Genomic DNA, 13,550 nt, shown 5'->3' with positions numbered 1-13,550 from the left:
TAATATGTTTTGGATAGCACCTCTTTATTTCAACATCTCACAAATTCATGCCAACCAAATATTTCATCTTTACAGTCTTTAGTTTTCCTATTTTCCCGGTGTCAGAGCAGTGAAATACAAGATGCTGCAGTGCTATAAAAGCAAATTAAATAAATGACGCCTGGCCTAAGATCTGAGTGCACTTGCACTTAAACATCATGCCTGGCGTTATTTACAGAGCCACAACTCCTGGGAAAGAGTGATGGAAATCCAAGGATGAACTTGCAAAAGGGTTCAAAAGCATCTTTCAAATCCACTGCGGCACACAGTTATCATCTCATCCAGCCGAGCTTCTCGGCTCTTCGCTGTCCCGCAGATCAACTTCTGCACAGCTCTCCAAAACAGCTTAATGGTCCGTGCCATGATTTTTGTCACTCCCAACAGTTCTCAGTCTGTGACGGAACTGCCTGTGACGGAACTGTTCACTGACGCACGCGTCAAAAAACAACAACCTTGTTCTACCAGACTGATAACACTGACACGCCAGTGCAAAGATGACATAGCAGGAGGGACGAGCAAAATGTGAGATAGGAGACCAAAACAACGCCCGAAGAGAAAAGAAAAAGGGATATGAAGCTGGCGAGATTCCCCCATGTGAGCTGCAGGCACTTTAGAGCAAGGCTCATTTACCAGCTGTGGCACCCCCCTGTGGTCCTCTTAACTTTCTCACCGACTACATGAAGGGGGGTTGTTACAAAATGTTGCTCCGGACTCAGAGGAAGTCCAGCAGACAGTGAGTAAGAGGGTTTGATCGACCACAGCCAGCGGCTCTCGGGAGAAGGCGCGGGGGTTGACCGTTTTATGTTGTTCTCGTCTGTAACTGAACTCCAAATCTCTCTGCCGAGGCAACTGCCAAATATCACTCCCAGAGCCTAATATGTAAAAGTGTGTGCGCCAAAACTTGCCTCATGTGAGGGAACGTTGCTACGCATGTACTTTATTAGTCTCACCGAGTATGTGTGTGTGTGTGTGTGTGTGGTAGATGGGTGTGTTGGACGGGGCAAGGAAGCAGCCCAACTAAGAGTTTCCACTTTCATCAACGTCAAGGTATTTCACACACCTCATCCATTTTCTTTCAACAATACCGTTCCACAGTCGCACTTCGGGTTTATTTTCCTGACTTTAATTAGGCATGTATGATGATCACGCTATCAAGAGGGAAACTATACAGTGATCCAAATGGAAATTCTACAATAAAAACATGACTTTAGCACTCCTCTGCTCTTTGCCGGCCTGCCAGCCCAAATAGCTACACACTAATTTATAATTGACAATTTAACCGCTAGTCTTTGAACGAGCATTGGACAGAATTCCAGCCGGAGGCTTTAAAAAAAATAAATAAAATGTGACCGGCAAAGTCAAAACACCAACGGACGGATTTTGTCAGAATAGCTTTGTGGAACGAGGTTCGACACCAACACATCTTAAACATTACAGCTATATTCAAACCAAAGGAGGTGGAGACAGATTTAGAGAATATCTAGAGTCCTTGTTAAGATTCCTGGGAGGAGGATCTGAAGACGCCTGGTTTGCATTACTTACTTCAGGGACAGTTAAATTGCCTCCTTCTTTGACAGTTAACTCAGCTCCCTAACCGCCAAAACCAAATATGGGAAAAAAATTAAAGAAGAAAGCTAAAACAAACCGATGTCCATCATTTATTTCATTACAGACCATTAACATACTATGGAGGGAGTTTAAGACATATTCAGGAAACTGGATTTTAAACTGAATCCAATACAATGCTTCAATAATTAGTGAAATACCAGCTGTCAAAAATTTCAATTAGCCATTTACTTTGTTAAAAATGTGATTCCTTTCATCTTCAGCGCCACGCGATTAGTCTGCATTGATTTTGATACAGCACACACACACACACACTTTCCCTCGAAGACTTGAGGTTCAAGTTAAACAAATGGAGCGGATATCAAGGTTATTTGTTTGCCAGTTCGTACATTCACCGTCTCAACTAATGTCGTTAATCGCCGCTTTCGTCCCTCATGCTTCACAAAGAACTGTGTGAGGATTAGAGTTGGGCAGCGAGGCAACATTTTCCATTTGTTGTATTACAGTGACGAAGAACCTGACAACGACCAGTAGCTGCTCCGACACAGAATCTATTCAAATAGAAACATAAAACCAAAAGAAACCCAATCTGCAATCTTGTCAGTGCAATATAAAAGTTAAGAATTAGTTTAATTACTGTAATGCGATTGGTTGCTAGTATGCCGTCAAGCAATGTAACGGATAAACAGCATATCAAAGTCTATGATCGTCTTATTGGGGACATTTTCCTTCACGATCAGTGTTCTACATCGTTTATAGTGCACAGCCCTGCTCAGGATTAGTTGTAGGAATAAAAGGTCCCTGGAGCGTCATTAATGAACAACATTATTTCCATGTTAGAGACATAGAGGCTTTAATAGAATATGTGCTTTAAAAAACTAATCCTTGAGGCTGAACCTTCTATGGCAATTACCTCCTCAGTCACACACTTGACTGATCAACGAGCACTAGAGACACAAAAGGGAGCAACTTTCAAGACCGTTTAAGAGGCAAATCCGTCTTTTATTGGATGTAACGAAGCCGCAGAGCGTTAACTAATTAAATCGGTGACAAAGAAAAGTCAGTCTCTCTCATTTCAAACACGAGGAGATGATCTGGCGTATTATGGTATATTGTTCGAGTGAGAAAGGCCCGCGGTGTTGAGTCAGCTGTGTTATAGGATCAGAGCCCCGGAGTGATTCAACGTCATCGTCGCTCCGTTGTTGCGGTTTTGTTTTGATCCTTGATTACGAGCGACTGGAGGAGCACCTGACACCTGCTCCCGTCACCGAGAGAGAAGCACACAACCTAAAGACAAAGCAAACACCATCCAAGAGCAGACGACACACTCACCTTCTGAAAGAAATCCTCCCCTCCGTTGACTCTCCCCTCAGAGGCAGCTAGAGTGGGACAGAGAAAAAAAAAATGTAATTCATGAAACCACACAGAGACAGCTCAGTACAATTTTGCCTCTTTTAAAAAAAACAAAAACAAAAAAAAACACTATGTTACCGTTACACGGCCAAATCACACACAGATTATCCCGTTGCCTCAAAATGTTAAGGTTTCTTCACACGGAGCACTTAACACTTAAAACGTTCAGAGTAATTTTCCATAATCCTGGAGATTGGATACAGCTTCTGTGTGACAAATTGATGGATATAGTGAAACAATTTTGAAGTAGGCGTTAATTAAGTATGTTATCCCACTGGTGTCCATTTCGCACTTCTTGAAATGTGTCTGTCAGCATACTGTACACTTCCCCCCCTCTGGGGACTACAGTATCGAAAAACCTTTAAACTGCCAACCTGTAAAAAATGTAATAGGTGCGGAGAGCTCCGGTGTTGTAAAAGTAATTTTTAGATCAAAATGCCAAGACAATCCCTCAGCGGATACAGTGAGCTGGATGGAAACCACCAAAGCGAACGCGGCCCGTCTTCTTTCCAACACATCTGCAAGAGCTTTGAGCTGGAGCCGCTTTGTTGATGCCGAATTTTTCTCCTGTTCCTCGGGGATATGTCGCCGTCTTTTGGAGATGGATTCGTCTCATTACATTACATTACATGTCATTTTGTTCTGAGTCCAAACTCAGAACAACAAGAATCAGGCAAATACAATTTCTTCAATAACGTTAAACTACAGAGTAAGTAAGTGCCATTTAAGTGCTACTAAAGTGCCAAACTACAAAGTGCTATCTGTAAGGGACATTTAAGTGCTACTATGGCTCTACCTTCCCTATTCAAGGTATAGTCTCAATGTTATTTGCGTGAACACATTGAAAATCTTTGTGCAAGACCTTCCACAAATAAAAGATTTAATTTACAGAAAAGTGTTGCAAATTACAGATTTACAAATACATTTTTTTTTTACTACAAAAAAAAGTCTATGAATACATTAAATTAATTGACAAATAAAAGCATTTGTGAATATCTTTGGAACATTTACAAGCCTCAATGTCCCAAAGTGCACCTGTATCACCATTTTGAGATAGAGCGTGATTACATTGTCATTACCGCATTTCAAAGTAAGAGCATGCAGACGTTCTATGAGCGGTTTCCTTTTTTTTTTTTTTTAAATAGCCAGCGAAAAGTAACATGCATGTATTATTCCATAATGTAATTGTGTGACATTGTGAGTATTAGTGCATGTATATTTGGAGTATGTATATTATTAGCTAGCACACACACTTACATTTCTGATTGAGAATGAAAATGCACGGGGACTCTTGTGGGAAACCTTCAGGTCCACCTGAATATATTAAAGAAGCCACATAATTGCCAACTGAAGGAGCAGCTCAAGTCGTTTTATAATTGGAAGATAAAAAAAATAATGAATTGCTGAAGAAACAGCTCATAGAAAGACTGCGCTCTCCTACTTAGAAATTCAGAAATGGTGTCGGCAGATGATCCCGAAATGGTCGCGTGATACAAGTACATTTTAGGTCGGACCGGCGGAAACCTCGTCTCAAAATTGTGCGCGTGTATAAAGCAAATCCACAAGCGTAAGATTGGAGATTCACAAATGCCTGAATGAAAGTTTTAAATGTTAGGAAGACATTGACAAATGCTTTTCATGTATACATGTATGTATTATTTTGTGAAATGTGTGTGTATTTGTAGGTTTTACAGTGCAGGCAGGAACGCTGCCCTCAGGAATGATGTAATGATTAAAACAAAACCAAAGTCCTTTCCAAGTTTCATCTGCAGAAGACAATGCTTTTACTTCAGAAGGATTGTCTGAGCGTGTCGTATACAAAGGTCTGTTCTTTCTTACAAAGTATGCAACGTCTGCAGTGCACACGGTAAGATGTGAAAGGCCTCGTTATAACTTCACCCATCAACACCACAGTTCAAAAGCACAAAAAAAGAGAAAATGAAAATCCTCACCAAGCACCATTTAATTTTCCACCAGACCTGTCATTATGCCTATTGGCGATACATCACGAGTATTCAACACATGACTGTACTTAACGCAGGCTGCCCAGTAAACACGTGCAGGGCGCAGTTTATGAAGCCTTGGAGACGGGCAGACCCTTGCCTCAACGGGTGAGTCGTCTTCCAGATGAAATTTGTGTACATCAAACACTCACCACCCGACTTCACTGATAACAGAGTTCTGGCTACTCTTTGGCTCGCCGTTCAAGAGAGAACAACAATTTTAAAAAAAAGGGGAAATCTAAGAAGTATATGGATTAGACACTAATGGCCAATGTAGGCCAACAGCATTTCAGAATACATTTTCATAAAGCGGTCACAGAAATGAAAGAAACAGCCTAAATCACTATATTGTGAAGCCTCAATTTAAAACAAGACTATGTCCAATTCAATACTTCACCCACAAAGTAAAGCAAAGAAACAGACGCCTCCAAATATGTCAATGTTGTCATCGCTTTACCTGCTTTGGAAACACAGTTTCACGGGTCTTGACTTCAATGGAAGAGTGACAACAGCAGATGGAGAGCGTCACAAAACGGGGAAATAACAAAGTCTCACAGATCTTTGTTTAGAGTCGCAGAGGCTGGTGCTTATAAGGATGCACTTGGCGTACAGCCAGATGCTGTGCATCAATGGAGAGGACAGTGGTAATGACAATTTAATGCACTTTAAAATAAAAAAGAGTTAGGGCTTTCTCTTAAGTTACACACAAATAAATATTTGTTCTACGGTTTGGTTGCATTAGTAATGTATTAGGTAGAAATAACAAACACTTGTTGGTCAACGCTTGGCTGATGATGAAACAAGCTGCTATGCATTTACGCAAAAGGAAATATATTTGGTTAACTTGAAAGTAAGTAGAAGTGTTTAGATGCCATATTTAGTTTAGATAACGTTCAGCTTTGGAGGTAGAATGACGAAGAACAGCGCCGTCTCTTTTTAGGTGGCCTGAAGTAAGTTATCCAAATGGATGAAAGACCCCGTTACTGAGAGCGTTTCCTGAATGAACCAAGACAAACAAAAAGGAGCCGAGCAACATCTGACAGACTGGCTTTTTTCTACTGAAGCCGTCTAATGGTGCTCTTTTATCGACTAAACAAAAGTAAATCCCAAAAGGTAAAGTCTATTTAAATGGCGAATTCATTTAAGCCAATTAAAACACCACTTCCAAACAAGTCAGAATACTCTGCTCAGTAATGTGGTTGAACTCTGGATTCTTTTGACCATGCAGTACATCCCAACATGTGCTTCCCTGGAACCGTCATTGATTTGTAAACTTACTGGATACGCAACAGAGGGCTGTTATTACTCAGAGAAAACATTTACCGAGAAGGAAAAAGAAAAACAACTTGCCCGACTTGTGACGATGCCGTCAGGCAAAGTGACTTCTGTGAGGCTCAGAAACTAGGGCCAGTAATTAGACGACAAGCCATGTGCAGGTCGCACCGGCATGACAACTCTATTATTTAATATATATATATATATATATATATATATATATAGTTTTTGGGTGCAGTTTTTCAGCTGCACCCAAAAACTCACATCACATCAAAAAGTATTTCCCATAGAAACACTAAATTGCAAAGAATACATGCTCTTCTCCTAAACACATCCAAGAAAAGGCATTACAGGCCAGGTCAGCCTATAAAGCCAACTGATGAATTAAAACAGCACAGAAGCCAGAACTAATAGTTTGCCATCATCAAGTCAGTAGTATTTCAACGCATTTAAACTTGTCAAAACTCTGAAAAAACAAACATGAGATATACAATGTGTTCGGTTTTGGTCTTGTTTGGCACTTGAGAGGAATCTGATATGGACCATGAGTGAAAACATGAACCACGTGAGCACAACATCCTGTTGGCACATGTGTGGTGTGGAAACCGGCTGTGGGAGAACTCGGAGCAGAGGCAGGAGGGGTGCAGCAGGGTGTCCCATGAAAAACACAACGATATAGATCGGATAGTCTCGTCCTACTCGCCGCTCATTCTAAAACGGCACGTTGCTATAGGTTTAAAATACGTAGTGGCTCAGCTTCTAAAAAAAAAAAAAACATTTGTGACATTAATAGCTACATGGAGGGGCTTCTTCAAGCGGAAAGACTTTCTCCATTACCAAAAGCACTAGTCTGGTTCAAGACCTCTGAATAGAAGGTTAAGTGTGCTTCTTGATGGAAAAACAAATGAGCGCTTTGTAGGTGAGATTAGGAGCGGGGATGTCAGAGCCATAAGTATAACCACTATGACAAGGATGAATGAGATGATCACAGTGAGTTTGTTGTGGGATGAGTTACAGAAATAATTGTTAAACGATTTATTTCTTTGATTGACATGAAACATTAGAAAATGTTTGAAAAAGAAATAATAATAAATTGTTACGCCCGCTCCTCATGTCTGCTTCAGGCGAGCTGCTGTGTGGGTAATGTAGGCACCAGGTTTTGACAAGTGAGAAGAATACGTGGATTAAAAAAAATGTCTATGGTTCTGCTACACTGATTATGATCCTTCCCCCCCCCCCCTTTTTTTTTTAAACTGACAATTGCGGGTGCAAGGAGTGCAATGCTAAATCAGTGGATATTGAATTAGCTGCTGCTATCGTCACCACCCACTACCGCTAGCTTCTTGTGAACTGAGAATGATGTAGACAGGACGGATACGGCAAGGCAGCGATTAGTTTGAGCAACGAAACGCTCTTCACAAACAGACAACTGCTTTATTGAACATGATGCAACTGAATAATTCAGTGAAAACAAATGATTATAAGGCTACTTCATTTCAAATATTCAGTTTCCTCTAATCCACTGAGTACAAGTTGTATGTTCGCTCTCAAATTCACAATCTATTCTTCACAATATGTACAATCGTTTGTGTCATATTGATTTGATTTGCTAACAACATTCGTCGTGGTCCCCCGTTCTCAAATAATTGACAGGCATTTCACCACAAAAATGCACAGCTCATGCCTTTGATAACCAAGAAAGCGATGATTTTGTCTGCCATCTGGAAAAAAAAAACATTTTAAATTATAGACTTTCCTTGAGACTGATTGGACGTTGAAAAGAACATCCCTAATTTCACATATTTTACTGCCATTAGCAGCTCTGATTTGCATCAATGAGACCTTGTTTCCGTTGTTTCTAGAATGGTCTAATGGCGTTTTCTTGGCCCAGGTTATGTGAGGACAACACTCCTCCCTTCCAGCATCACAGCTGAAAAACGAAACAAGACCCCAGAGCACACATCACATGTCGCAATCAATTCTGTACTCTGGCGGGTTTTGTTAAGGTTTTTTTTCATACGGAGCAATGAATTTAAAGCAGATATCTCAAATGTCTATTGATTTGACAAAGTAAAAATTATGGTGACGGTTAATCAGATCCCCACCCTGTTCTTGTCTCCATCTAATTACACAATGCATCAAATCACCGCACTTAAAGAACCGAGAGAGGTTGCAGCGAAAGCCATAAAGGACTCGACGCTGGCAGACTGAACGGGGTCTGGTATCCATTATTTTGTGGAGAGACTTGAACTTTCTGGGAGATTCCGCTGTTTTGACACTGAAGGAATGTAAACAGTGTTGACTTTTACAGTTATGGCTTCGATCCACACAACAATCAAACAATCAATAGAGACACAGGGCATAACAAACAAAACAGAGGCATCTTGAATGTTTTCACTATTATTAGCTAGTTTCAGTCCAGGTTCAACGGAAACGTGAACAAATCCTCACTGACTTTCCACCAACAAGAGGGCAAATACCTCATAGCTCAAGCCAATATCCATTTCATTCAATTACCAACATATAATAAAAGGGGGAGTGTATACACCTGGTTAACCCAACATTTGTGCCATGCCAGAATTATCAAGCAAAGTCTATGAAGTCAAAAAGATCTCTATGAAGACAGGAGCAAGGAGAGCCCCTGAAGGCACCGACTAAATCTCTAAATTTGCAGAGCTGCTTACACAGAACCCTCTACACTGGCACCAATCGCAAGAGGAATTAAAAGGTGAAACTTGGGACGTTCACAGAAAAAGTAGACGAATGCATTGCAATGAGAAGAGTTATACAACTCTCATTTCACCAGGATAGGATATCATAACAAAATGACAACTCCAATCCAGGAAAGGTTTGACATCTCAGTCCACCGTCGGGGCTCACACGCCTTTACTAAAGTGAGACAGATGGCTGTTAGAGCCAGACACGTGAGCTCTCGTGAGTATGAACGAACTACATTACCCATATTTTAGGAAAAAAAACGAGCGGGAGAGCATGATGTTTTCACGCCAGATCTCCAATGTCCTTCTCTCCAGTGGACGCAGCAGCTCTCAGCTGACTCAACACGCAGCTAATGAGATGGGCCTCCGGGAGCCGAAGCAAAACAAGAGCACGCACGCAATGGAGCGGACTCACTGGGTGCACCCGTGTTCACCAACACGGGAACACGGGTACTGTAATTTAAACATGGGATGTCGACATGCTGGGGCTGATTTAGCTAAACAAATGACCAACTGTGAATATTTTTGACTGCAACTGCTATTCAAATTGTGATATGAGGGGGAATGATCACTTTTACATTATTATAACTTTTACTGAACAACAATACAATGATTATAGTGTGGATTTTTGATGGGATCTGGACCAATCAAAGTAGATCTCTGAAGTCTGTAGAATATGACGTGGAGGCCAAGACTTCTCTGCAGCACAATGTAAAAATTGTATTTCGACAATAGTCCATATTATAATTTATAACATTTCCATAGATAGTCAGGCCTGAAGTAGGACTGCACAAAGGCGGGATCATTTTATTTCAACCTGGATTCCGATCATTAGAGAAGACAGTGGCGGTTACCAAATAATCTGCAATAAACAAACATTCGTCTCAGATTTTGTAACACCAGATGTTACAGACAAAACGTAACGTTAATGTAAAAGTGAGAAAGACCATTTGACGCACCAACAGCATCCACACATCGTTACATCACTTATTCAGGGTGAGTATTAAGGTACATGTTTTATAGAGAGATAGAGATAGAGATAGAGATAGAGATAGAGATAGAGATAGATCTTTCCTGGAAGTTCCATTGAGAGTTTTGATAAAGATCACGAGCTGGGATTGATTAACTACCTGATAAATAACTTGATCACATTGCAACATTGCTGATTGTTCTGATTTGCCTGCAACATTGCCCATCAACCAGACATATATTCAAAAGGAATAGCTTCCCATTTGTAAATGGTACAGTAAATTGTACAGGTGACAAATCTATAATATCTCTCATCATACATCTTGGTATCACCCACTACTCTCTCTCCCAATAAAGGCCATTTGACAGGTTAATATGAGGTTTAGAATATAAAGAGAAACTGTGCATTCAGTACAATCAATAGCATTCAGCGGGTTGCTAGGCTGTTCTCATCAATCAAGCCTAAACACCTCACTTCAAAGACAGGATGTTTCTACAAGTGTATCACCTTGCGTCTGACACGCAAGTTGGCAGTAATAGGCTTGACATCTAAAAAAAAATAGACAAAAAACAACACTTAAAGTTTCCCTGTGAGCTGCTTTGGCATATGTGAGACAAGTTGGCTATGAAACCAAAGAGTCCAGCCCTGAGAAACACTTAAAACAGCTTCTCAGTGGTATCTAATCACAGAGTAAGTTTACAATTACAGCAGAATCAGCAGTTTTATGCGGGTTTTCACATCAACACCACCAGAGAAGCACCCCAAGCTTTCAACAGAGACTTTTTTATCTATGTAAAAAGAAAATTGGGAGGTTATTCATATTTTGTTACTGACAAATATGCCTTTTTGTACAAATCCTGCTCTTTGGGATGAATCATCATGTGAGATCACTTGTTGACCCAATAGTTGCTCCTCAACATTAAGTTAACAAATGCTATGGCCACAAATAGATATACGGCTTTGAAGTCTGAGCTAAAGTGCAAAATCTTTTAAAAGCCTTTGAAGAAATTATATTCTACTGCTCTTTTTTTTTTTATAAACTGAAAAAAATATATATTCAAGTTATATTCCAGCAATGCAAGATCCCATTTGATTTGGGGATGAGGATTCATTTAAAGTAATAATCCTTGAATTAAAACCCCATTATTTATTGTCAACGTTTTCTCCAGCAATAACCAGTCAATATCTTTACATTCAGTGATTATATCTCAATATAGTAGTTTTCATTCCCTCATGGAGGAAATCACAGGAAACGATGCAGCACATGATTCAGGATTTGTGTTGCTTTTCTTGCATCTCATTAATACCAACCTCTCCGTTACTTTCTACTGAATAAGGATCTGAATCTGCAATTATTTTTGACTGACTTCTTAATTAAAACAATGCGAGTTTGTCTGGTTGCGCTGAGTATATAACTGCACACCTCCCCCCGTGTGACCCCCCGGAACAAGAACTGAAAACTCCAGGGTCATAACTTGGTGCATTGGAACCACAATTCTCCAGCTTTGGAAGAGAAACGCCCACAGAACATGTCAGCCAACTCCTGTACCGAGCACAAGTCACACTCCGTGCTCGAAACGGCTCCTCTCAACTCCTGCAGGGTTGCCGAGCAACTGTGTTATCAAATAAAAGCACCAAGTGTCACATGTTGTAGTACTTTCCCGCCAGACAAAGGACGACACCAAGACGGAGAAACAGGACTGCGACCCCGAGGTCACACGAACGAGAAGGTCTAAATATAATTAGGAACAGACTGAGTTGTGTTTTTTTCCCTATAAACAGTCCATTATGACCTCACTTTTATTTACACAAGAGGATCTTTTCAGTCCAGGAAATAAGACATAGCCTAGACTAGCATGAAGCTGCTGCTGGTAACATGTTTGGGTTATCATCTCCTCAGTTATCTCTCCTGTGTGAATTCTGCCAAGTGATTACACAACGCTGTACATTCCTGGTGCCTGGTATCTACTGCGTTAGATCCCCCACGGAGCGAAGGGAGTCAGTCTCACTTAACTGGCCGAGAGTCGCACTGTACACATTACATTGGGCAATTGGGAAATCATTGACATTTCTTTCAACCATAGGGTGAGACACGTCTCCACGAAAAAGACACGAGGAATCGGTGCAGGATTTTAGTGATGGGGAATTATTTCCTCACTTACTCTACTTGATGACGCAACCTCTGAGTTGCCTACACCGATATGTCCAATCAGTGGAGTTTATGTGCAACAGAACAGCGCTGAGGAAATGGACATAATTCAGTTTGACTCCAATATGAAATCTCTGCACGTGGATTCACACCTTTCCGCCCCCCCCCTCCCCCCCTCTTTCTATAATATTCCGTCGTCTGCCAGGATTCGATCAATAAGGTACTCTTATAAAAATGCTTTCTCTCCAATCAAGGCAAGTGGAGAAAAGGCAGATTGTACTGGATGTTGAATGAGGAGAGAGAACAACAAACCAAAACCCGAGGTTCTCCAAAGATAAACACTGAAAGTTCTTGGTGGGGGGGGGTTAAGGTCGGGTGGTGTAAATGCGTGTGTGTGTGTGTGTGTGTGTGTGTGTGTGTGTGTGTTTCTGCATTTATGAGAGTGTGGTGAGTGCGCACGCGTGCGGGATAAGTCAAGGGTGCCCACCCCCCCCAAGAAACGTTTCAAAAATAGCAACCGCAAACCAGACAGAATGTAAATCTGCACTTTGAAAAGGGTTGAAGAAAAAGAGCTTCGAGGGACGTAGAAAAACAGGTATTCATTTCAGCCCATTTACAGTTCCAGAAGCCCAGAAATGGGTCACAGCAATCCAGCTCCACTCGGATGGCTGAAATAGGACTCCTGGTTTTATTTTCTTGAGTAATGAATTACAGGTTTTTCCGCCGACCGAAGCTCAATTATATTACAGCTCCTGAAAGCTTCATCATGCCCAGGATGAAGGAATTCAACGCGTAAGCAAAGTCGAATAGAATTGTTTAATTGTATCAGCATGTCTCAGTAAGAGTGAAATGGGGGAGGTGTGTGTGAGAGATGGGGGGGCGGGCGGGCGAGAGAGAGAGAGAGAGAGAGAGAGAGAGAGAGAGAGAGAGAGAGAGAGAGAGAGAGAGAGAGAGAGAGAGAGAGAGAGAGAGAGAGAGAGAGAGAGAGAGAGAGAGAGAGAGAGAGACAGAGAGAGAAAGAGAGGCCACTGAGCAAAGCACAATGAAGGGAAAAAGAACAGCTGGAGCTAGCATGGCTCGTAAGCTAATTTCAGAATTCCTAAAATTGAAAACGATACACCTCGGCAATATAACACTTATTTTCTCTTTATCCTTGCACTTAATTAAAGCTATGCATATGCACATATACAATTAATACTTCCTAAAAAAACAGTCAACCTTTGCCTCAAATTGACAAGTGGAGAAGCTCACTCTCATTTCAAGGTCAAAGTTCAATCCGACTGAATTATGTGCAAGGCAAATTACTGACGGAAGCAAATGCAGCACTACTTTGATGACATTAATGATGGGAAGATTTATTTTGTCTCGACAGTGGCAACTACTCTTATTGTGGTCCACAGCTACACAATACAAACTGC

The 13,550-nt window shown here is 41.0% G+C and overlaps 1 protein-coding gene across 1 annotated transcript in view; it reads right to left on the bottom strand.

Moving 5' to 3' along the window:
- Positions 1 to 13,550, bottom strand: part of LOC117744140 (protein bicaudal C homolog 1-like) — a 50,090-nt gene that overhangs the window by 30,826 nt on the left and 5,714 nt on the right. The window contains exon 2 of the mRNA XM_034552266.1: positions 2,938 to 2,984. Within this exon, the coding sequence (XP_034408157.1) occupies positions 2,938 to 2,984 (47 nt within the window). The remainder of the gene's footprint in view (positions 1 to 2,937; positions 2,985 to 13,550) is intronic.

Source organism: Cyclopterus lumpus, chromosome 15 (assembly GCF_009769545.1).
Source record: "Cyclopterus lumpus isolate fCycLum1 chromosome 15, fCycLum1.pri, whole genome shotgun sequence".
Classification (NCBI taxonomy): Eukaryota; Metazoa; Chordata; class Actinopteri; order Perciformes; family Cyclopteridae; genus Cyclopterus; species Cyclopterus lumpus.
Note: the sequence above shows the minus strand (reverse complement) of the source record. Positions and strands in the feature narration are given on the sequence as shown.